Source organism: Corvus moneduloides, chromosome 7, assembly GCF_009650955.1.
Source record: "Corvus moneduloides isolate bCorMon1 chromosome 7, bCorMon1.pri, whole genome shotgun sequence".
Classification (NCBI taxonomy): Eukaryota; Metazoa; Chordata; class Aves; order Passeriformes; family Corvidae; genus Corvus; species Corvus moneduloides.
The window spans coordinates 11,409,252-11,426,150 of record NC_045482.1 but is presented as its reverse complement, the minus strand read 5'-3'; the positions used below and the strand labels follow the sequence as shown (position 1 = coordinate 11,426,150).

At 43.4% G+C, this 16,899-nt stretch overlaps 1 protein-coding gene across 2 annotated transcripts in view; it reads left to right on the top strand.

The window, feature by feature from the left end:
- Window positions 1-15,724, top strand: part of SATB2 (SATB homeobox 2) — a 130,498-nt gene extending 114,774 nt beyond the window's left edge. For both annotated transcript variants that reach the window (XM_032114898.1, XM_032114897.1), the window contains exon 11: window positions 15,269-15,724. In XM_032114898.1, the coding sequence (XP_031970789.1) occupies window positions 15,269-15,724 (456 nt within the window). The remainder of the gene's footprint in view (window positions 1-15,268) is intronic.
- The last annotated feature ends 1,175 nt before the right edge of the window (window positions 15,725-16,899 follow it).

Below are 16,899 nucleotides of genomic sequence, written 5' to 3'. Positions count from 1 at the left end.
GTTGTAAGGAGTCGTAGTAGGTTGAGGATGAGCAAACATTTAGAGCGAGATCACTAAATAAAGCTCTTTAAATTCACATAACCTTTGAAGTTTGCCAGCAGCAGGCAAACCTTGAAGACTGAAAAGCTACTAGAGGAGCCTCTGTTCCATTTACATTTGAAAATTTTTGCAGTTAAAAATATTGCTCTTTTAAATTTAATTTTAATGCTCCCTAATTACTCTCTATCCCCCACACTTGTTCATAAGTTACGATATCAGGCTTCAGAGATGTGTAAATGTTTATAGGCTATCGGCTCTATGCGACATTTTATTCTCAGGCTCTCTACAGAAATCTTAGGATAAAGTTAGAGCCCTGGATCATTGCAGCTGGTCTTTTTCTGCAGATAGGCAATTGTAAAAATAACATGGGAAGGGAAACCACTGAGTATAGTGCTACCAGAGCACTTTGCACCGCTTGGCCCTCAAAGAGAAGAGAGCTACTCTTCCTCCTGTGTTGCATGGCATCCTCCAGGGAAATGGTGCAGCTTCTGGGCAGTGCTGGGAGTTAGGCTGTGACACAGCAGGACATAGATGGTCAGTCTCCTTGCCCAGGGACAGTCTTTTTTTGGAAATTCTTTGGTGTGTTCTTTTTTTTTTTTTTTTTTGGTTCCCTGAATGCTTGGAAATACCCAGAGACTGTAATATGTGCAGAGATAGGGGGTTTTTTTCAGGGTCAGTATATTGTGTATGTTGTTCCATGTTTGTATGGACTTCTACAGGAATTGCAGATTGAAAGGGGAAGTGTTTTTGTGTGTATGCACTATTCTCATGCATCAAGTATCCAGAAGTACAGTAGCACATATTTTTTCTCACAGTCATCTATGCTTACAGTGTTTCAAAGAATATTCCAAAATATCTTGGCACAGACAAAGCGAAGCTGTTTGCAAGATCCCTAGCTGTGGAACAACAAAGGCTACATTCTCAACACACATCACACATGACTTTTATTAAAGTCTTAAACAAAAATCAGATAATGTATTTAGAAAATTAAACTCTTCACCATTTATGATGCTACTCACATTGTGAAAGGAAGTTCGTATCCCCTTGTGCCTCCTTTCCAATGACTTCTCCCCCAGTTCTACTCACTTCCTCATGTTGCAAATGAGAAGATGAAAATCTTAACTACAAATAAGTACATTTAAAAACCAGCAGTTTGGGACTAACTCCCATTGTGGTGCCTAACTTAAAAAGGATTTGGTGTTCAGAAACAAAGGAAGGCAAGCATATATAAGGTGCCTCTGGTGGAACATTTGGAAGTTTGAATCATCTAAAATCATTATTAACCTTACCATTACATATGGCAAAAAGGATCTGGTAAATCACAGAACACATCCTGGATATTACAGACCCAGCCATCTCCTTAAATTTGTGTAAAGAAACATTCCTCCATTTCCAGTTGGGGCTAAATTTAGTTTTACACTATTGTACCATTATAGTCCAAAATAATGTTGATACCCTTGAATTTTCTAGTTGCTTTTTCCTCACATTTATGGTTTGAACCTCTACATTTTGCACTTATTAGGCCATGCCCATTTGATGTGCCACACTTGCATCCAAGGCATGTGGGAAGGGAGAGTTGTGAAGATCCCCCTTCCTTCCTGCTGCAAGTCCTATCACATGGATATTGAGGAAGGTGAGCACATTGTGCAAGAAGTCTTAATGCAGAGCCATAATTGTTCTGGGTTTTTAAGAGTGATGTGTGGCTATGTCTCACGGTTAGGTCTGGAAAACCTTGGGTATTCTCAGTCTTCCTTGCAAAAGCTTGGCAACCAGGATTTCTTTTCTTGGGATTTTGGTAGTTCTTAGAGTTGAGCCGTGCAGGGTATCACAGAAGTCCCTTGTACCCACAAGAAGTAAGAGCTGGCTCCTCTTTCTATGCTGTGTTGAAGCTACCTCTGTGCTGAGGTAGCAACTGTGAATCCATCCAGTTGCAGCAGAAAGAAAGAGACACACTAAAATTTCAGGACTCAACAAGCCCCATAAAAAGATCTGTCTGGACAGCACTTTACTAGTTAAGTGCTAAGTTATTATTATTATTTATTATTTATTTCCTCTCCTATTTTTCCTCTTACTGAACAAGCAGGAAATATCTTCGTTCTTTCATTTTAGAAGTGAAATAAATGTATTCCCTGCAGCATTTGAAATTTTAATAATCCATAATAAATAAAATCATATCTAATAACATAACTGCTTTCAATTGGCAACACGATCTCCTAGATGCATTGCAATGGCAGAAACATAAATAGTTGCAGCCTCTGAAAGCCTACTTCCTATTTGCTAAATATACTTGGCTTGCTTTAAATTCCTTTGTGTGCAGTCATTAATACAATCCTCTTTGACAGCATTTAATTAAAGTGCTTTTCTCTATTAAATTCATTAAAACTTTTTTTTTATATACAACTGTTTCCCAGACACTGACTGTTAAGGACCTGTAGGCCTCTCTTTAAATAACTTCTCTCTCCTTGTTGTAAATTGTTAATTAAATTTAACTTAGACTGTTTAAAGATGGCTTGGAAAAGAAAGCCAGATTTCAGGATATGGTCTCAATCATGGCTGATTTTTTTTAACACAGTTTTTTCCATGTAGTTATAGACTGCGTGTTATATTGTTTGTGAATGTTGCTGTACTTTCAGCTGGAACCAAGCAAAGAAATACCCTAAAAAGCTCATTTCCATCTCACTTCAAAAATTTCCATCTTTTTAGTGCAGTTTCTTAGCCTAAGAGGATTTGCAAGGGGGGAGTAAGGAGGGAGGAGCTGTTTAGCATTAATAGATTATTGACAGCTTAATGTCTTGGCACCTAGACAGCCCATAAGGTATAATAAACAGGAAGCTGTCTGATGTGAGCGCAGTCAATAGCGTATTCAATCAGAACCTTTCAGTTAATTGCTGGTTGACCTCAGACATTTCCTTTAAGTGAAACTGTCCTTCGTTCAGATCTCATCTGGGTTTCAGGGTTTAATTTGAGAATGCCCTTTCCATATGGCAGCTTGTGCATACATTCCTGGTGGAGTTTTGCTTTGCTCCTATGCACAGCATTGCGAGAGCCAGTGTGTGCCTGGAGCTTTGCAGATCTCGTAGCCGTGCGCTGGGCTGCCGGCGGGGCTGGGAATACCGTGGAGCTGGGCTGCCGCCGGGCACCGGCACCACGCTTAAAGCAGGCAGGGTTGTAAACTGACGTCAGGGGTATTTTCAAAGCAGCTGGGCTGTTGCCGAGGGTGTTTTGGATGGGGTTAGGCTCGGCTTTGGTGCCTAGAGAGGCACCGCGGCATTAACGAGACCTGCCCCGGCCCCTGCAGATGTGCGGTGCCGCAGCCCAGCGTGGCTGCCCCGGCAGAGGGGTCGGCACCGGTGCCTCCATCCCACCCGCGGGCACAGATTCCCCTGCTCCTCTGCACAAGTGCAGACCAGGGCTCATTTGTATTTAGTTTCCCTAATTCCTGTACTTAGCAGTTCTAATTTTTTTGGACTCTGTATCTTGATGAGGCCTAGATAAGCTACAAAGGCAAGCCGGCAGGAAACCACACGGGCAGTCCCTGACCCTGACTAACTGGAAACCATCTGCTTATTTGGGGAGGAAACATCCATGTATATCTCTTCTAGCAAGTCTGCCGCATTTGGGTTTTTCTTCCTTTCCCTCCAACTGTTGACTCTGAGCGTGTGTTTTCCATAGGCAGGATCAGGGAGGGTCAGCTGTGGCAGCTCTCGTTTGCAGCAAATGAGTCTGGGTTTCCCGATGGCAGTGAGTAACTGCCATGTGAAGGAAATACTTCTGTACCAGAGCAAGTTTAATTTACATTTCATGCAGTCAGGACACGTTTTGTCTCAAGATCTTGCAGTGATTGTGTCTTTTAGCCACTTATCATGCATTCAGACTGTGGTTTGCTGGAAGGAGTATTATCACTTTTAATCTCTAATTTTTCCCTGGTTTTGATTCATTTCTGTGGTTCTCTTTGTCCCTCTGCGTCAAACAAACAGCTTATGCCTTTTTAATGGCCTGATTAGCACCAGGGAAGCACTGCTGACTTGGGATAATGTTACTTGTGGTGTTCCCTTGTTTAAATGAGAGGAGGAGTAAGAATGCTGCGTTGCTATGTTTGGGATCCATTAAAGTCCAGTCTGGACCCCTGCCTGAAGTAGGTTGTTAATCTTTTGGCTTCATGAATGCATGTTGGAAAAGTGAGGGGGAATGGTTTTGAGATGATGCCCCCCTTTTGGGAAGATTCAAGGATAAGAGCGATTTGGAATAATTTCTGGAGAGAACGGAACAAAACCATGGCGAGACAGAACAGAACCAGTGAAGAAATCCCAAGGTACATGTGTGACCCTGGGGCCATCAACTGCAACACTCACACTTTGCTCCCAGGTGTCTCTGCCCAGAATATATTTGAAAGTACTTTCTGGTTTTATCAGACTTACTGGCCAAGCTGCTAATCAGTGTTACATTGACCAGAGGACTCCCACATGCAATAAAAATCATAACCTTTATTGGATTTTGAGATAGAAAAGATTCACATCCATCTCCTTTTATAAACTGCATTACATTTTGTACTTTCAGAGCTCCCATCAGTACAACCCTTTGTAAATATGATGGTGAAGAATGTAGGTAGGTAGATAGATGGCTGTGAGTTGCTGTTCCTTGGGTGGTACAGCCTAGAGCTATAGAACTGCTTGAGCTTAGTTAAAGGGGTTGCTGACATTTCTGAAATACTGAAAGAAACAAATATGTCGGTCCTTTCTAAATTACTATTTTAAGTTCAAATAATAAAAAAAAAGGTTTGTGGCAGTTTAGAGCAACAAGCAACATAATGCTTTGAAGGAAAATAGGAAGAACTTGAAGAGCAAAAGTTGTTCTGAATAAAAGCAACCAGAATATGCTGTTTCATGAAAAATGCCTAAACAACTGCTTGAACTTTGTCAGAATATTCACCCCTCTGCTGCCCCAGGCAAACAGCTTGGCAAAGGAGACTTCACTTAGTCAATAGTTTGATGTCACTCAGTCGACATTTTTGACCGAAAGATTTTTGACTGAAAAATGCCACACAATCCTAACCTTATTGAAGCAGAGAGTGGTGTTTTGCATTTCTGGCAAAAGCCTGGGGCTCCTTGCACACAGACCTACAAGCTGCAGGCTTATGTTAAATGTGAGCTTTACCCCTGTGATTATGTGTGTGTGGCCAGCTGTGGACAAAGCAGTCCATGGAGTTCCCCACAGCAGCCAGGAGCAAAGCTGGATGGATCCCAGGGCCATAACAATGCCATCTTCTGCTTTGTCCTAATACTGCCTCTCTGGCCTTACATTAAACTGTTTCATTAAAAATGAACAAAAAAATGTGAATATAAACTGCACGTGCTGTTGACTTTCCATAAAGTCATTTTCTACCAGCATCCAAAGTCTGTAAAATAGGTACAGGTCAGAGTAGTGAGACATAGAGCTCAAAAGTATGGGAGTGAGATGCCTGTGTAGCTTCCTCTGTCTTCTGCAGGTGCCCACCTTTTCTAGAACTTAATCAGGAAGACAAAGGATTTCAGATCTAATTCTCTGAGGCATCCTGTCTTCAGTGACCTAATCTGTGCAGGAGACTGTACTTTGGCCATTTGATTTTTATTTACCCAGTTTCAAGCTAAGGGTATAATAAAGCACATTATGCCAGTTGTGTGTGTGGTAATACTGGATATTTTGCTTTCACCATGGTAGTTGATTATAATGCACTTTTTAAGACTTGCTTTCTAAAAAAAGGAATATTTATACTTTTATGTGTTTGATTCACACAGTATAGTTTGCACAAGTCCTGTTATTAAGTGCATTGGTGGTTACATCTCAAAAGCCAAAAAACATGCTGAGTAGTGTTTTATCAGCACAAATCTGCTATTTTCACTAACCATAACAGTCAGGTTCTCCTGACTTCTAATTGCTCCCATTGTAAAAATTAGCAGTAGAGTTGGGTATTCTTGAAACCCCAAATAGCCATCTGTAAGGACCTAAAACAGTTTGATGGGACAAATAATTACCCCCCCACCAGAATCCAGCATCTAATCCAAACATATCCTTCCTGAAATAATGCAGTGCCTACTCCTGGTCTGAGTAACTGGAAAACAGCATGATTATAGTGGCGCCATGCGTGCCACCATAGTTAGGGGTTTAGAGCTTGACCTTAAGCACTGCTCTAGGTTGGGGCTTGTCAGGGAAGATCTTGCTCACACTGCCCGCAAATACTCTTCTGATTTTCAAAAGAAAAGGAGAACATGTGTAGTGTTAATTAAACAAGAAAGGATAGAGGACACCCAAAGTGTTTTGTCTGCAGAAAACTAAACCAAAACCCCTTTGTTGCCCCCTTAGTTCCTGTGGCATTCTGCCAGCTCCTCATCATGATTATCCGGGTTGGGATGGGGAAACGCAGAACTGACCCAAAATCTTTGGCAGACCCTCCTCGGCCACAAGCAAGCTCAGGCTCTATTTGGAAACAGCTAAGCAGAGCTCTGCACACCATAGCACCCCAGAGAGCCTTGCTAGGGCTGTGAGAGAAGGCACAGGAGAGACAACTCCGAGGCCCACAAAGCTCATGGTCTTGTTTTGGAGGTGAGTGTCAACTGGAAGGTTTGTGGCCCTCAAGGTGCACACAGATGTTGAAAGTCCCACTTGAGGGGACTCCACTTAGCATCACCATGCAGAAGGGTAGTGTTGATGAGGCTGTTGCTGTTGCTTTTTGCCTTGTGGAGGAGGCTGCCTTGCTACCACAGGTTAGAGGCAAGAGAGACTTGCATGGCTTCTCCAAGGCTGGCAGAGTCCTGCCTGCCTGCCAGGGGTGCAGCAAACTGGCCCCTGTGCCAGCTGTGCTGGCTGTGCCCCATCCCCAGACAATGGAGCCATCCATCACCGATGCCTTCAGGAGAGAGTCTGCAGTGAGGTTGTGCAACACTTCCTGACCGCATCGGCCGCTCTGTCAGCAGCACCCTGGCTTGTGCCAGCAGCAGCCGGAATGGATCCGGCCACTTGCATGTGGACACAGGAGGTACGCTGCCGGCTCCACCTGCAGGCTGATGCAGGAGCTGCTGACAACTTCTCCCAGGCTGCAAGCCAGGTATTAGAGAAAGAGATACCCAGCGCTGGTCACAGCTACTCTGCAGTGAGCCTAAGGGTCTGGCTTAAACCAGCCCAAGATGGGAAATTCAGAGCTAATAACATGAATGTTCAGCAGCATGAGCTTCATTTGTGCTGCCCCATAAAATCAGCCAGTTCTCAGGCACTTGCACAGCAATGAAAGTTGTGCCTGTGCTTTTGTGGGAAGAATTGAGTTAGTATTCGAGGGAGAGCAGTTACCCCAGGAAACACCGGGACACTGTTCTGCATTGTCAGAGTTTTCTGATTTATTTTTTTAACATTATACAGACAAAATAGTGGCTATTGTGTAGGCACGTGCTGTCTATTAAACAGAGATCAGGAAAGGGAAATAAACCACCGCATTACTGAAGAATAAGATCATGATTGTGTCAAGTGTGGCAGAAGTTTTTTTTCTCTTTGTCCAGCTGATTTGTAACATTCTTCAAACAACTGTGCAGACAGCAGTGCCACCAGCTTCTTGAAAGGAAAGCAAAGACAAGGAAAGATTCCTCTGCACAGATGTTTTACAGTAACCTCTTAGACCTGTCCCAAAGTTATCTGGTCATCTGAAGTTGTCATTGCGAGCTATGCTGCACATGTGGCCTCTTAGCAGTGCAGTGTAATCAAGCTGTAATTTATATTTTATTTCCAGTGATGATAGCACTTAAAAATGTTTTGTGGTGGATTTGCTCTTTGATGCATGGTAGCTCCTGTTAGCTTAATGGGAGCAGTGTGTGCTGGGGATGGGGGAGAGACACCTTCCCCTGCCTTCAAGTCAAGATTAATTGTGTTTTGCTTATGCTTAGCACTTTGTGTGGGATGCCAAAAGCAATGTACAACTGAAAATTTCGTTGTTTTGTTTTGTTTTGTTTTTAATTCCTGTTGTCTTTTTCGTCACCTTTTTGACCATGTTTTGATAGTTTGGTCCTGGAGAATTGCAGGATAGGGCTGCTGTTTCAGAGGCTGGGTGTTCAGTGTCTTGCCATGCTTTCAATCCCTGCCTATTTCCTGCCCTTGAGCAAGGCAACCACCGTAAGCAAAGGTAAGCATGTGGTGAGTGTGCTCCAAAGATGTTGAAATGAATCACTTCAGCCAGCTTGCATTCCAGCCTGGCAAACCAACTGCCTTTGACTTTGGGGTTCCCTGTGGAACTCCTTTCTCTCCTCAAGAGTTCTCTCTAAGTTCCTTTTGTATATCTCAGAGTGTGACTTGTACCTCAGAGCTGATAGATTTAGGACAGGGTTGTCTGATCCAATATTCTGGCTCCAGTGGTGGTCAGGGGCGGATGAAGGGTGATAGGAAAGGCCTGAATATTTGGGGGACTTTTTTATTATGTGACTGCTTTGTCTTTGCAGACAAAATGAATGGGACCCAGGGCTGCTGGCTTACGAGGTGTTGTAGCCACCAGTTCTGGTGGCTGGTTTCATCTGGCTTTCATGAGATGGGGGTACTTCATATCACAGACAAGCATTGTAATTATCTTTAATAAGGGTGTTTTACTCTTGTGAAGCAATTACTAAGCTGCACTGGAAAATGCACAGGATGTGTGGCCAGCAGTTGAGCTACAAAATTAAAAGAAGCTCAGACTGAAGTTAGATGAAAGTGAACATATTTATCCGTGTCAGACTTCCTACCATTTTGCACGCTCATATTGATTTCTTTTGACACGGTCTTCTTTTATTGAGTACCATATATTTTTTTAAATCCCTTACCGATAACAGTACCTGCTAAGGGCAATTGTAAAAGGAAACTAAAGTATATTAAACCTGCCTGGAGTCAAAATGTAATCTAACACCTGTAGTCTGCAATTTGTCATCACTTCATAGATACTTTTTCTTTTTTAATAACAGTTTTGGATTTCCCTGAGTTTTGACCTTAGGATAGCGTATAATCCAAGAAAAGCAAGGAAACTAAACCACGGTCTTTAACACAGCTTTATGGTGTCAAGGTGTGAAATCACTCTGAGAATGAGTCCAAAGAAAATACTTCCTTTGGTGCTGCGACTAGTGCTGCAGCGTTTACCCAAATGAATGTATTTTTGCAAGGGAAGAAAAAAAGAGTCATCTAAGAACCACATTTTTAATAAGAAAGAAATGAACACAGGTGCAAATTGTAACTTCTGCTACAGTTTCTTGTACGGACATTCCTAGAAACCTGTAAAGAGTCTTGGCACAGTGACTGTGTGTAATTAATGTTCTTATCCCTGCGAGCCCTGGCCTGGGAGGCTGTCACGAGCCTGGTTATGGCAGCTGCTGCCTCTCTTCTCTCCTTGCACATTTCTATATGTGAAGAGAGACCAGGGCTAGGGAGTGTAAGGCTCTTTATTTGAACAGATAATCTCCTGCAGATTATTCCTGTAAACTCTGCTAAGAGGGACAGTGCCTCCTTCTTGGTATAAGATTTTGTTGCAACAAAAGGGAGTTTGTCTCTTCAGTAAACTCTTACCAGGATAGCTAGGCACTGCCAGGGGGCTCTCAGCTTACAGAGGTGAGGTGCTGCTCAGTAAAATGCAGCTGAACACCTTGTTTAGGCCTGTCCTCAGCCCTGCCTTTGACTTCAGCTGGCCATGGGGAAAGGAGCTTTTCCAGTGGCTTGCTGACAGGAGGTGTGTGGTGAATTGTTTTTGCATGGAGTCAAACTGGTGGCAACTCCTGCTGATGAGCCTTGAACGCTTCCAAGGGCAGTAATAGATGGCTGGTGTTAGGTGTACCAAATGAAGGTTCTGGACCTGTGTTTTATAGTATGTGTCTGTTCTCTCTGGCTTTTCTTTTGGGGTCCTTAAGCAGGCTAAAATCTTGCTGTCTTTGGCATGGAAGTCCTTGATGTGATACAGTGTTATGGCTGGCTGTGAGAACAGTGTAAATACGAAGAAAAGCTGAAAGGTTTGACTGCTTCCCACCACTGAGAATAGATTCACAGAATTATCTGTTTTGGAAAAGACCTGTAAGATCATCAAGTCCAACCATTAACCCACCAATGCCAAGTGCACCCCTAAACCATGTCTCATATGTGTAGATGTGGCACTTAATTTAAGTACCTCTAGGGACAGTGACTCCACCACTTCCCTGGGTAGCCTGTTCCAATGTTTTACAACTGTTTCAGTGAAGAAGTCTTTTCTAATACCCAATTTAAACCTCCTCTGGCAAAGAGAAGGCCAATCCATTCAACTTTGCTTCTTGTGGGTTTGGGTTATGAAAATTGATATTGACCACCACATGCCATCAAGGTACCTGTCAGTGTTCACACTGTCTGTGCACAGACGAAGGTGGTGTCTGTTCAGCAAGGGCAGTCTCTATTGAAAATGCACAGTCTTTCAAGAATGTAACATTTTTGGTGCCTCTCTTAGCAAGGGGCACCTCATTATCTCAGCAAATCCCAACGGAAGGGAGCTCACATGACTGATCCTCTCTGCAAAGGGATGGGCAGGACCACACTAGGAAACAAAAGAGCTTGAGGTTTTCACATAGAACTGCAGTTCCTGATTCCAGTGTGCTGCAAAGGCTGTCCAGGCAATGGAGGGTGACATGTCACAGAGTCAGTGTTGTCAGCTGGTGTCTCACTGCTGGTGGTGCCTGGGGGTGTGTGTGTGTTCCCCGCTCGAGCGTCCTGCTTAGCTCCCTTAGCCACTCACCAATGTCACGTGTGTAGTTCTAGCTAGAAAGTGGGTGGAAATGGAAATAAACACCAGTGGCATAGTGAATCCAGCCAAAATTAAATACAGTACAGGCACAGACTGCGATTACATGATGTTCATCTTTCAGTTTGGGTTCGCTCACCTCTCTCTTTTCTGTGGCAACGCCAAAGTCAGGTTTTTCCTGTGGGAGCACCCGGAGACGTGGGGAGTGGATAAGTGTAAAACAGTGCAACAGTCCCTTCCCCTGATAATTCTTGGCTTTGGATTTTAGATAGACCACAAACCCTTAGCTTATTACAAATAATCCTGATCACTCCCATAATGATACACTACATTATATACTCCCCTAAATTTAATCATTCAGTATCTCACTTCCTTCCCTGTAGGCATGTACTATTATATTTTACACATGGCTTACAGCTGCTTTTCATTGTGGCCTTCAAATCATATTTCAGTACAGTGCGATCTAAGACCAGTCACTTAATCATTTAAAGTCAACTTCCATCACAGTCATTTTCTTGCAAGTTTTCTACCAGGGCTCTTGAATTTATTTCAAAAAGATAAGTTTTTCTGTGAGGAGAAAGTCTACCTGATTGAACCTTCATGAAGCAGCATCTTCCAGAGATGCTCTGTTTTCAAATGTTGAAAGGCAGCCATGTCTATAGAGTTTGAAAATTAAATCTCTTGAAGGAATGGAAAGAGTAAGTCCTCTGGGCATGGAAGGAAATCTGTATCTTCACATTTGATTTGAAAGTAGATGAGAAGTCAGGAAGGGGAAGGAAAGTCAGCTCCAGATGGTGCTGGCTGTGGAGGAGGAGGAGGCTGCCCCACCTGTGGCTGGGGAGCAGTGGGAAAGGGCGTGGGGGATGGAGAAGGGAGTGGGGAAGGGGGGCATGGGGCACCTGTGCCACAAAGTGCACCTTTCTGAGCCCAGCACCAGCTTTCCTGGGAACAGGAGAGCTGAGCGTGGCCATTGTTGTTATCCCTTACCTCAGAAGCCCATCATATCTGCAGGGCTTTGTGGTAGGTCCGGCCACCACGGAGGGTTCGCCTGCGCTGGGAGATGCGCTGCACCCTGTACACAGAAGATCAGTGATGTTTCCTTCTTGGCAGTGCAGAGGCAGAGCAGCACTGACCCAAAGCTATATGGCAGGGTGTGCACAGCAGTGAGTGAAGCTGCTGGAAATTTTACCTGCAGATGTAGGAGCCTGATAATGACCCAAGATCTGAAAATCTGGATCTCCAAATATGGGCCATTTCCTCTGTGAGGCTGTGGCATGCAGAGCTGGATATGAAGTAAGCCAATCACTCAGATTGACCAGCATGCTCGTCAATCAAATGTAGTTTAAAGCAAATATTTAACATACAGGTAATTTAGATTTCGTATTGTACTGTGTGCTCAGCAGTTGATCTGGTTTGCATAGAAAAGCATGCTCTGTTGTGCTAAATAGCTTGTACTGTCAGAAGGAGTTGCAAAACTGACCACAGCCCAGATCTGAAGGACATTCTGTGCATTTATTCATCTGTCTGTATATGGCTAAAGTTCTGTTGCTGACAAATACAGTGTGGCCGAAGTCCTTTGTTAATCCCACTGGCAAACCAGAGGAAACCCCCAGAAGTTAGTAAAATAATGAGATTTGTCTGTTAGAAGAGCAGCTTTAGTTTTTTTTTCATTACCTAGCATAACAGGAGATGAAATAAAATGCAACCTTTTTCTACTATTTTACACTGATAACCCCCAGGTTTTGCATTTTCTCTTCTGGAGAAGGTGGAGAGGTCACTCTGGAAAAGGAAGGGTTAATTGAAATTATTCTTTCTCTCCTGCTCTCAGCCCTCTCTTTGGTTGATTGCTTTATAGATGCTGTAGGCATCTCTTCATCTCCTTCAAATTAAACATTTTACTGCTGCTGATCCCGTATTGTTGGATTTTTTTCATCATTATATTTGATTGGAAGTCTTGTAACATTTTTCAAGCTGGATCATTTCTCATGCTATTTGTCAACTGAAAAGGGAAAAAAAAGCCCCCTTCCAACTCCAACAAGAATGAACTAAGTAATTCGCACCCTTTCTGGATGTGTTTCTATCTCTGTTAGCTGCTACTTGAATCCAGCTTCTGATTAGCAATGCTACTTGCGGCTTTTTGTGTGACGCTGTCTGTAAGTTCCCTGGCAGTTTATTTGTGGTGTTAAATCCTTTTGATTTTGGCTGCTCTGGGCCTTACTTTGTCAGGTGACAGGACCAGAAGCCACAACAGGGGAGATTAGGTAGGGTCTGTGTGACAAATTTATGGGGCTTGGTCCCTGGCTAGAATCAGCGATCCTGGCTCTGCTGCTTTCAGTGCTCCCTGCTGACGTAGGTACAGATCCCACCCTCATCTGTAACCCTCTATTTGGAAACGTCAGCCCTTCTCTTTGAAAGCAATCCATGGACAAAAAAGAAATCCTCAAAGAGCAGCTGAGCGATTCCATTCATTGGAACATTATGCTCTTTTATTACAAGAGATGTAATAAAACATAAACCAGAGTATCTGTCATTTCCATCTGAGCTCCCCCTTTTCCCCCGCTCCCTGGTTAGCCATTTCTGTGGAACCCTCAGTATTTACGTGCTTGGGAGGAAAATGTACGTATTGGCACCGAAACAAGTTTGCAGTGTTTCTGTCCAGCAGCGGCTCTTGCCCGCGGTGTGGCAAGCCCTGTGCTGGCACCTGCTCTTGGCTGTCCCTGTGGAGCTGCTCCTTGGTGGGATGTTCCTGCCACTGTCCCGGCACGGCAGTGCCCGTGGGGAGAGCGGGCAGCGCTGCCGGCGACAGGATGTGCAGCTGTGTCCCTGCACTGCCGGCCCTCACTCACACCCCGCTGCTCACGGAGGCACCGGGACGTGGTGCCGGGTCCTGCTTCTGTGCCCGGGGAGCTGCAGCCCCGCGGGGAGCAGAGCCCTGGCCAGGTGCAGCCGGGCCACCGTCACAGCATCCCCGGCGGGCTCAGCTCCTCGGCCGCGCCGTGGTGGGCAGTGCCTGGGGACTGCGATCTGCTTCCCAAAAGCTGGGACTGGAGATCGCTGACGTTACAAATTGTTATGGCAGGAACGTTTGATGAAGGAAATGAGGAAAGGGCTCTTCGGCACAGAGCCTTTTTATTTATTTGCATAACAGGCTGATATTCCACAGCGGGCTTCCCTCTTGCGGTAATAACTTGACTAGTGTAGCATTTTACGGGGGGCTCGGTATGTGTGTAAAATTCAGTGCAAGTTCTCAGCACATTTCCATTATTTATCCTTGGGTTTTTTTTCCTTCAGAGAGCTTTAATGTAGGGTTGATTCTCTGGATATTATAGTTTGCAACAAAGACGTTTTCTTCTTGGTTAAAGAGCCAGAATTCCCTCTTACTTGTGGAAGAAAATAGTTATCCATATTGATTTTGTTAGCTTTGAGTGTCAAGCTCTAATAATTATTTCCCTGCATCTGAAGAAACCTCTGGGCAAATCCAGCACTCAGTCCTGTAGGGGATTTTTTCCACTAATCTCTCTTGTATAGATTTGGTTTTAAAGAAAGCATATGGAGCTCCTCTGTGTTTCGAACAATTCAGAGCAGGTATTTTTTCCCCTGGAATAAGGGCTGCACGAGGCCCTTTCTTAGTCATTTTAAGTGGCTGTTAGGAAGATTAAGAGCTACATATGCTTTCTTTAAACTTGCCGAAAAGGAGATACTGTGGGTGAAAATCTGTTACAAGACTGCAAAGTGTGCTTGCCCAGAGGGTTTCTCAGAATGGAGGGCTATAATTATTTGAACTCAGAACTCCTCAACTAGTGAAATTACTGCAGATGTAATATAGAGAAATCTGTTCAGGAGACACATTAAAGCCACCTATGCGAAGCAACTGAATTGACAATGCTGTCCCTCTTAAGGGAAAGGGAAGAGAAATCTTAGCAAATCTCTGCACTTCTATTATTTTTTTTCTTACAAAAAGTAGCTGTGATGGATTTTAATGCAAAATCATTATTCATAAAGTAGCACCTGACAATCCCACATGTGCCTAGGCCTTTGTGGTACTTGACATCTTGAGGAAATGGTCAAAGTGTCTAGCCTGAAAAGATGAGAGGAAACAAGAGTGGGGAGAAGAGGAGCAAAGCAGGAGAATGACTTTTCTGAGATGGGGCAACTGGCCAATCATCATGACCACAAGACTGTAATACCTTTTGACTTAATTTTTATTTTGGCTATTTTATATTTCTTTTTATTACTTGCATTTTTTATTTCTCATTTATTTTGTGGGTTTACATTTATTTTATAACGTTTGCCTTTGATATCACTTTCTCCCTTCAGTCTGTAGTTACTGGTGTAGCTGTCTTACAGGTGAGAAAGGTAGTGCACAATGCATATTAATTGTACTTTTCTTGACCAAACCAAAGTGGGTCCTGTATACAAACCTGTACAAGTGCCCTTATGTCAAGCACCGAGGGGTCAGCATGTGAAGTGTGTGTCTGTTTGATCTTATAGGTGCTGCACAGACAGCAGTCCCAGCCTGCCAAGGAGAATTCCCCACCTAGAGAAGAGGCTCCTCCTCCACCTGCTGAGGACAGTTGTGCCAAAAAGCCAAGATCCCGTACCAAGATCTCTTTGGAAGCTCTAGGTATCCTTCAAAGCTTTATTCATGACGTGGGTCTCTACCCTGATCAGGAAGCCATCCACACCCTCTCTGCTCAGCTGGATCTCCCCAAGCACACCATCATCAAATTCTTCCAGAACCAACGTTACCACGTAAAGCACCACGGGAAGCTAAAAGAGCACTTGGGAACAGTGGTTGACGTGGCAGAGTACAAGGATGAGGAGCTGCTGACGGAGTCGGAGGAGAACGACAGTGAGGAAGGCTCTGAGGAAATGTATAAAGTAGAGGCGGAGGAGGAGAATCCCGACAAAAGCAAGGCGGCTCCAGCAGACATCGACCAGAGATAATGTGAGATAGAAGTGCAGAAAGCAATACATTGATCCAAGGATTTTCTGGTTTTATTTTTGATTTTTTTCCTCGTTTTAACTTTTGTTTGTTTGTTTCCGTTGCGCATGATCCATGTGCAAACCGAATGAATTCAGCATTGCCCGATCAGACATCGCCTTGACACAGACACTCGAGTGTTACACTTCCTGCATTTGACTGAAGCAATCGTTGTAGTCACATAGGATTATGCCTTCATCAATCTTGCACTTATGAAAGGGACAGCTAGCAAGTAAATTGGAAGAAAAAGTCCTATGAAATCAGTGAAGGGAAATTTACAACTTTGTGTGTGTATATATATATTTACATAATATATATATATATTAAATTGCATGGGACGGAACTTTACAACCTGAAAGTATAGACTGTGAAATGAGTTCTTTAAAGATGAGACTTGTTTATGTATTAAAACCACTTCAAAATGAGTTGCTTTGGCTTTTTGATAAACTGCCGCCTGCTCTCAGGGTGTGGTGACTATTTTTGAATTCCTATTTATTTTCTATGTTTATCCCTGATTTTTTTTTTTCATTATTATATGGCGTCCTATCTGGCAACTTGATGGGTAATTTTTGAGGTATTTAAAGACGTAAATCAACACTGCCAAAAAAAGAAAAGAGGAAAAAAAGAGAGAAAATGGAAAAACAAATCAGGGCACCTTAAAAAGAAAACCTAGTAAGTTAAAAGTACTTTGAACACAATGCACACTTAAAAGGATACAGCATGTTCCACTCTCCAGATAGTCCTTTCCGTAGTGAACAGATGAGTTTTCATGGGATTCAGAATGACTAAAACTGAAATTCAGTGCGTAGAAGACTTGTCCATTAACGAGGTCTTTATAGAAAGAGAAAAAAGATAAATGTGTTGAGATTTGATGTATGGAATTCATACTATCAACCACATTTTACTGTGGATTTTATTTACCTGTTCTTTGTTTCAGATCTTGAAATTTAAAAGCTTCCTTCTTGTTGTTGCTTTTTGTTTATACTGAAGTGAAACACACACACACACACACACACACACACGCACATGCACACGTGTAAAGTTACATTGCGACACAAAATGCCACAATCCCAAGAATCCTGTCCAGGTGAATTGCTGACAGACTGAGGGTTTGCGCTGGTGACTTCCCGCTCGCCCT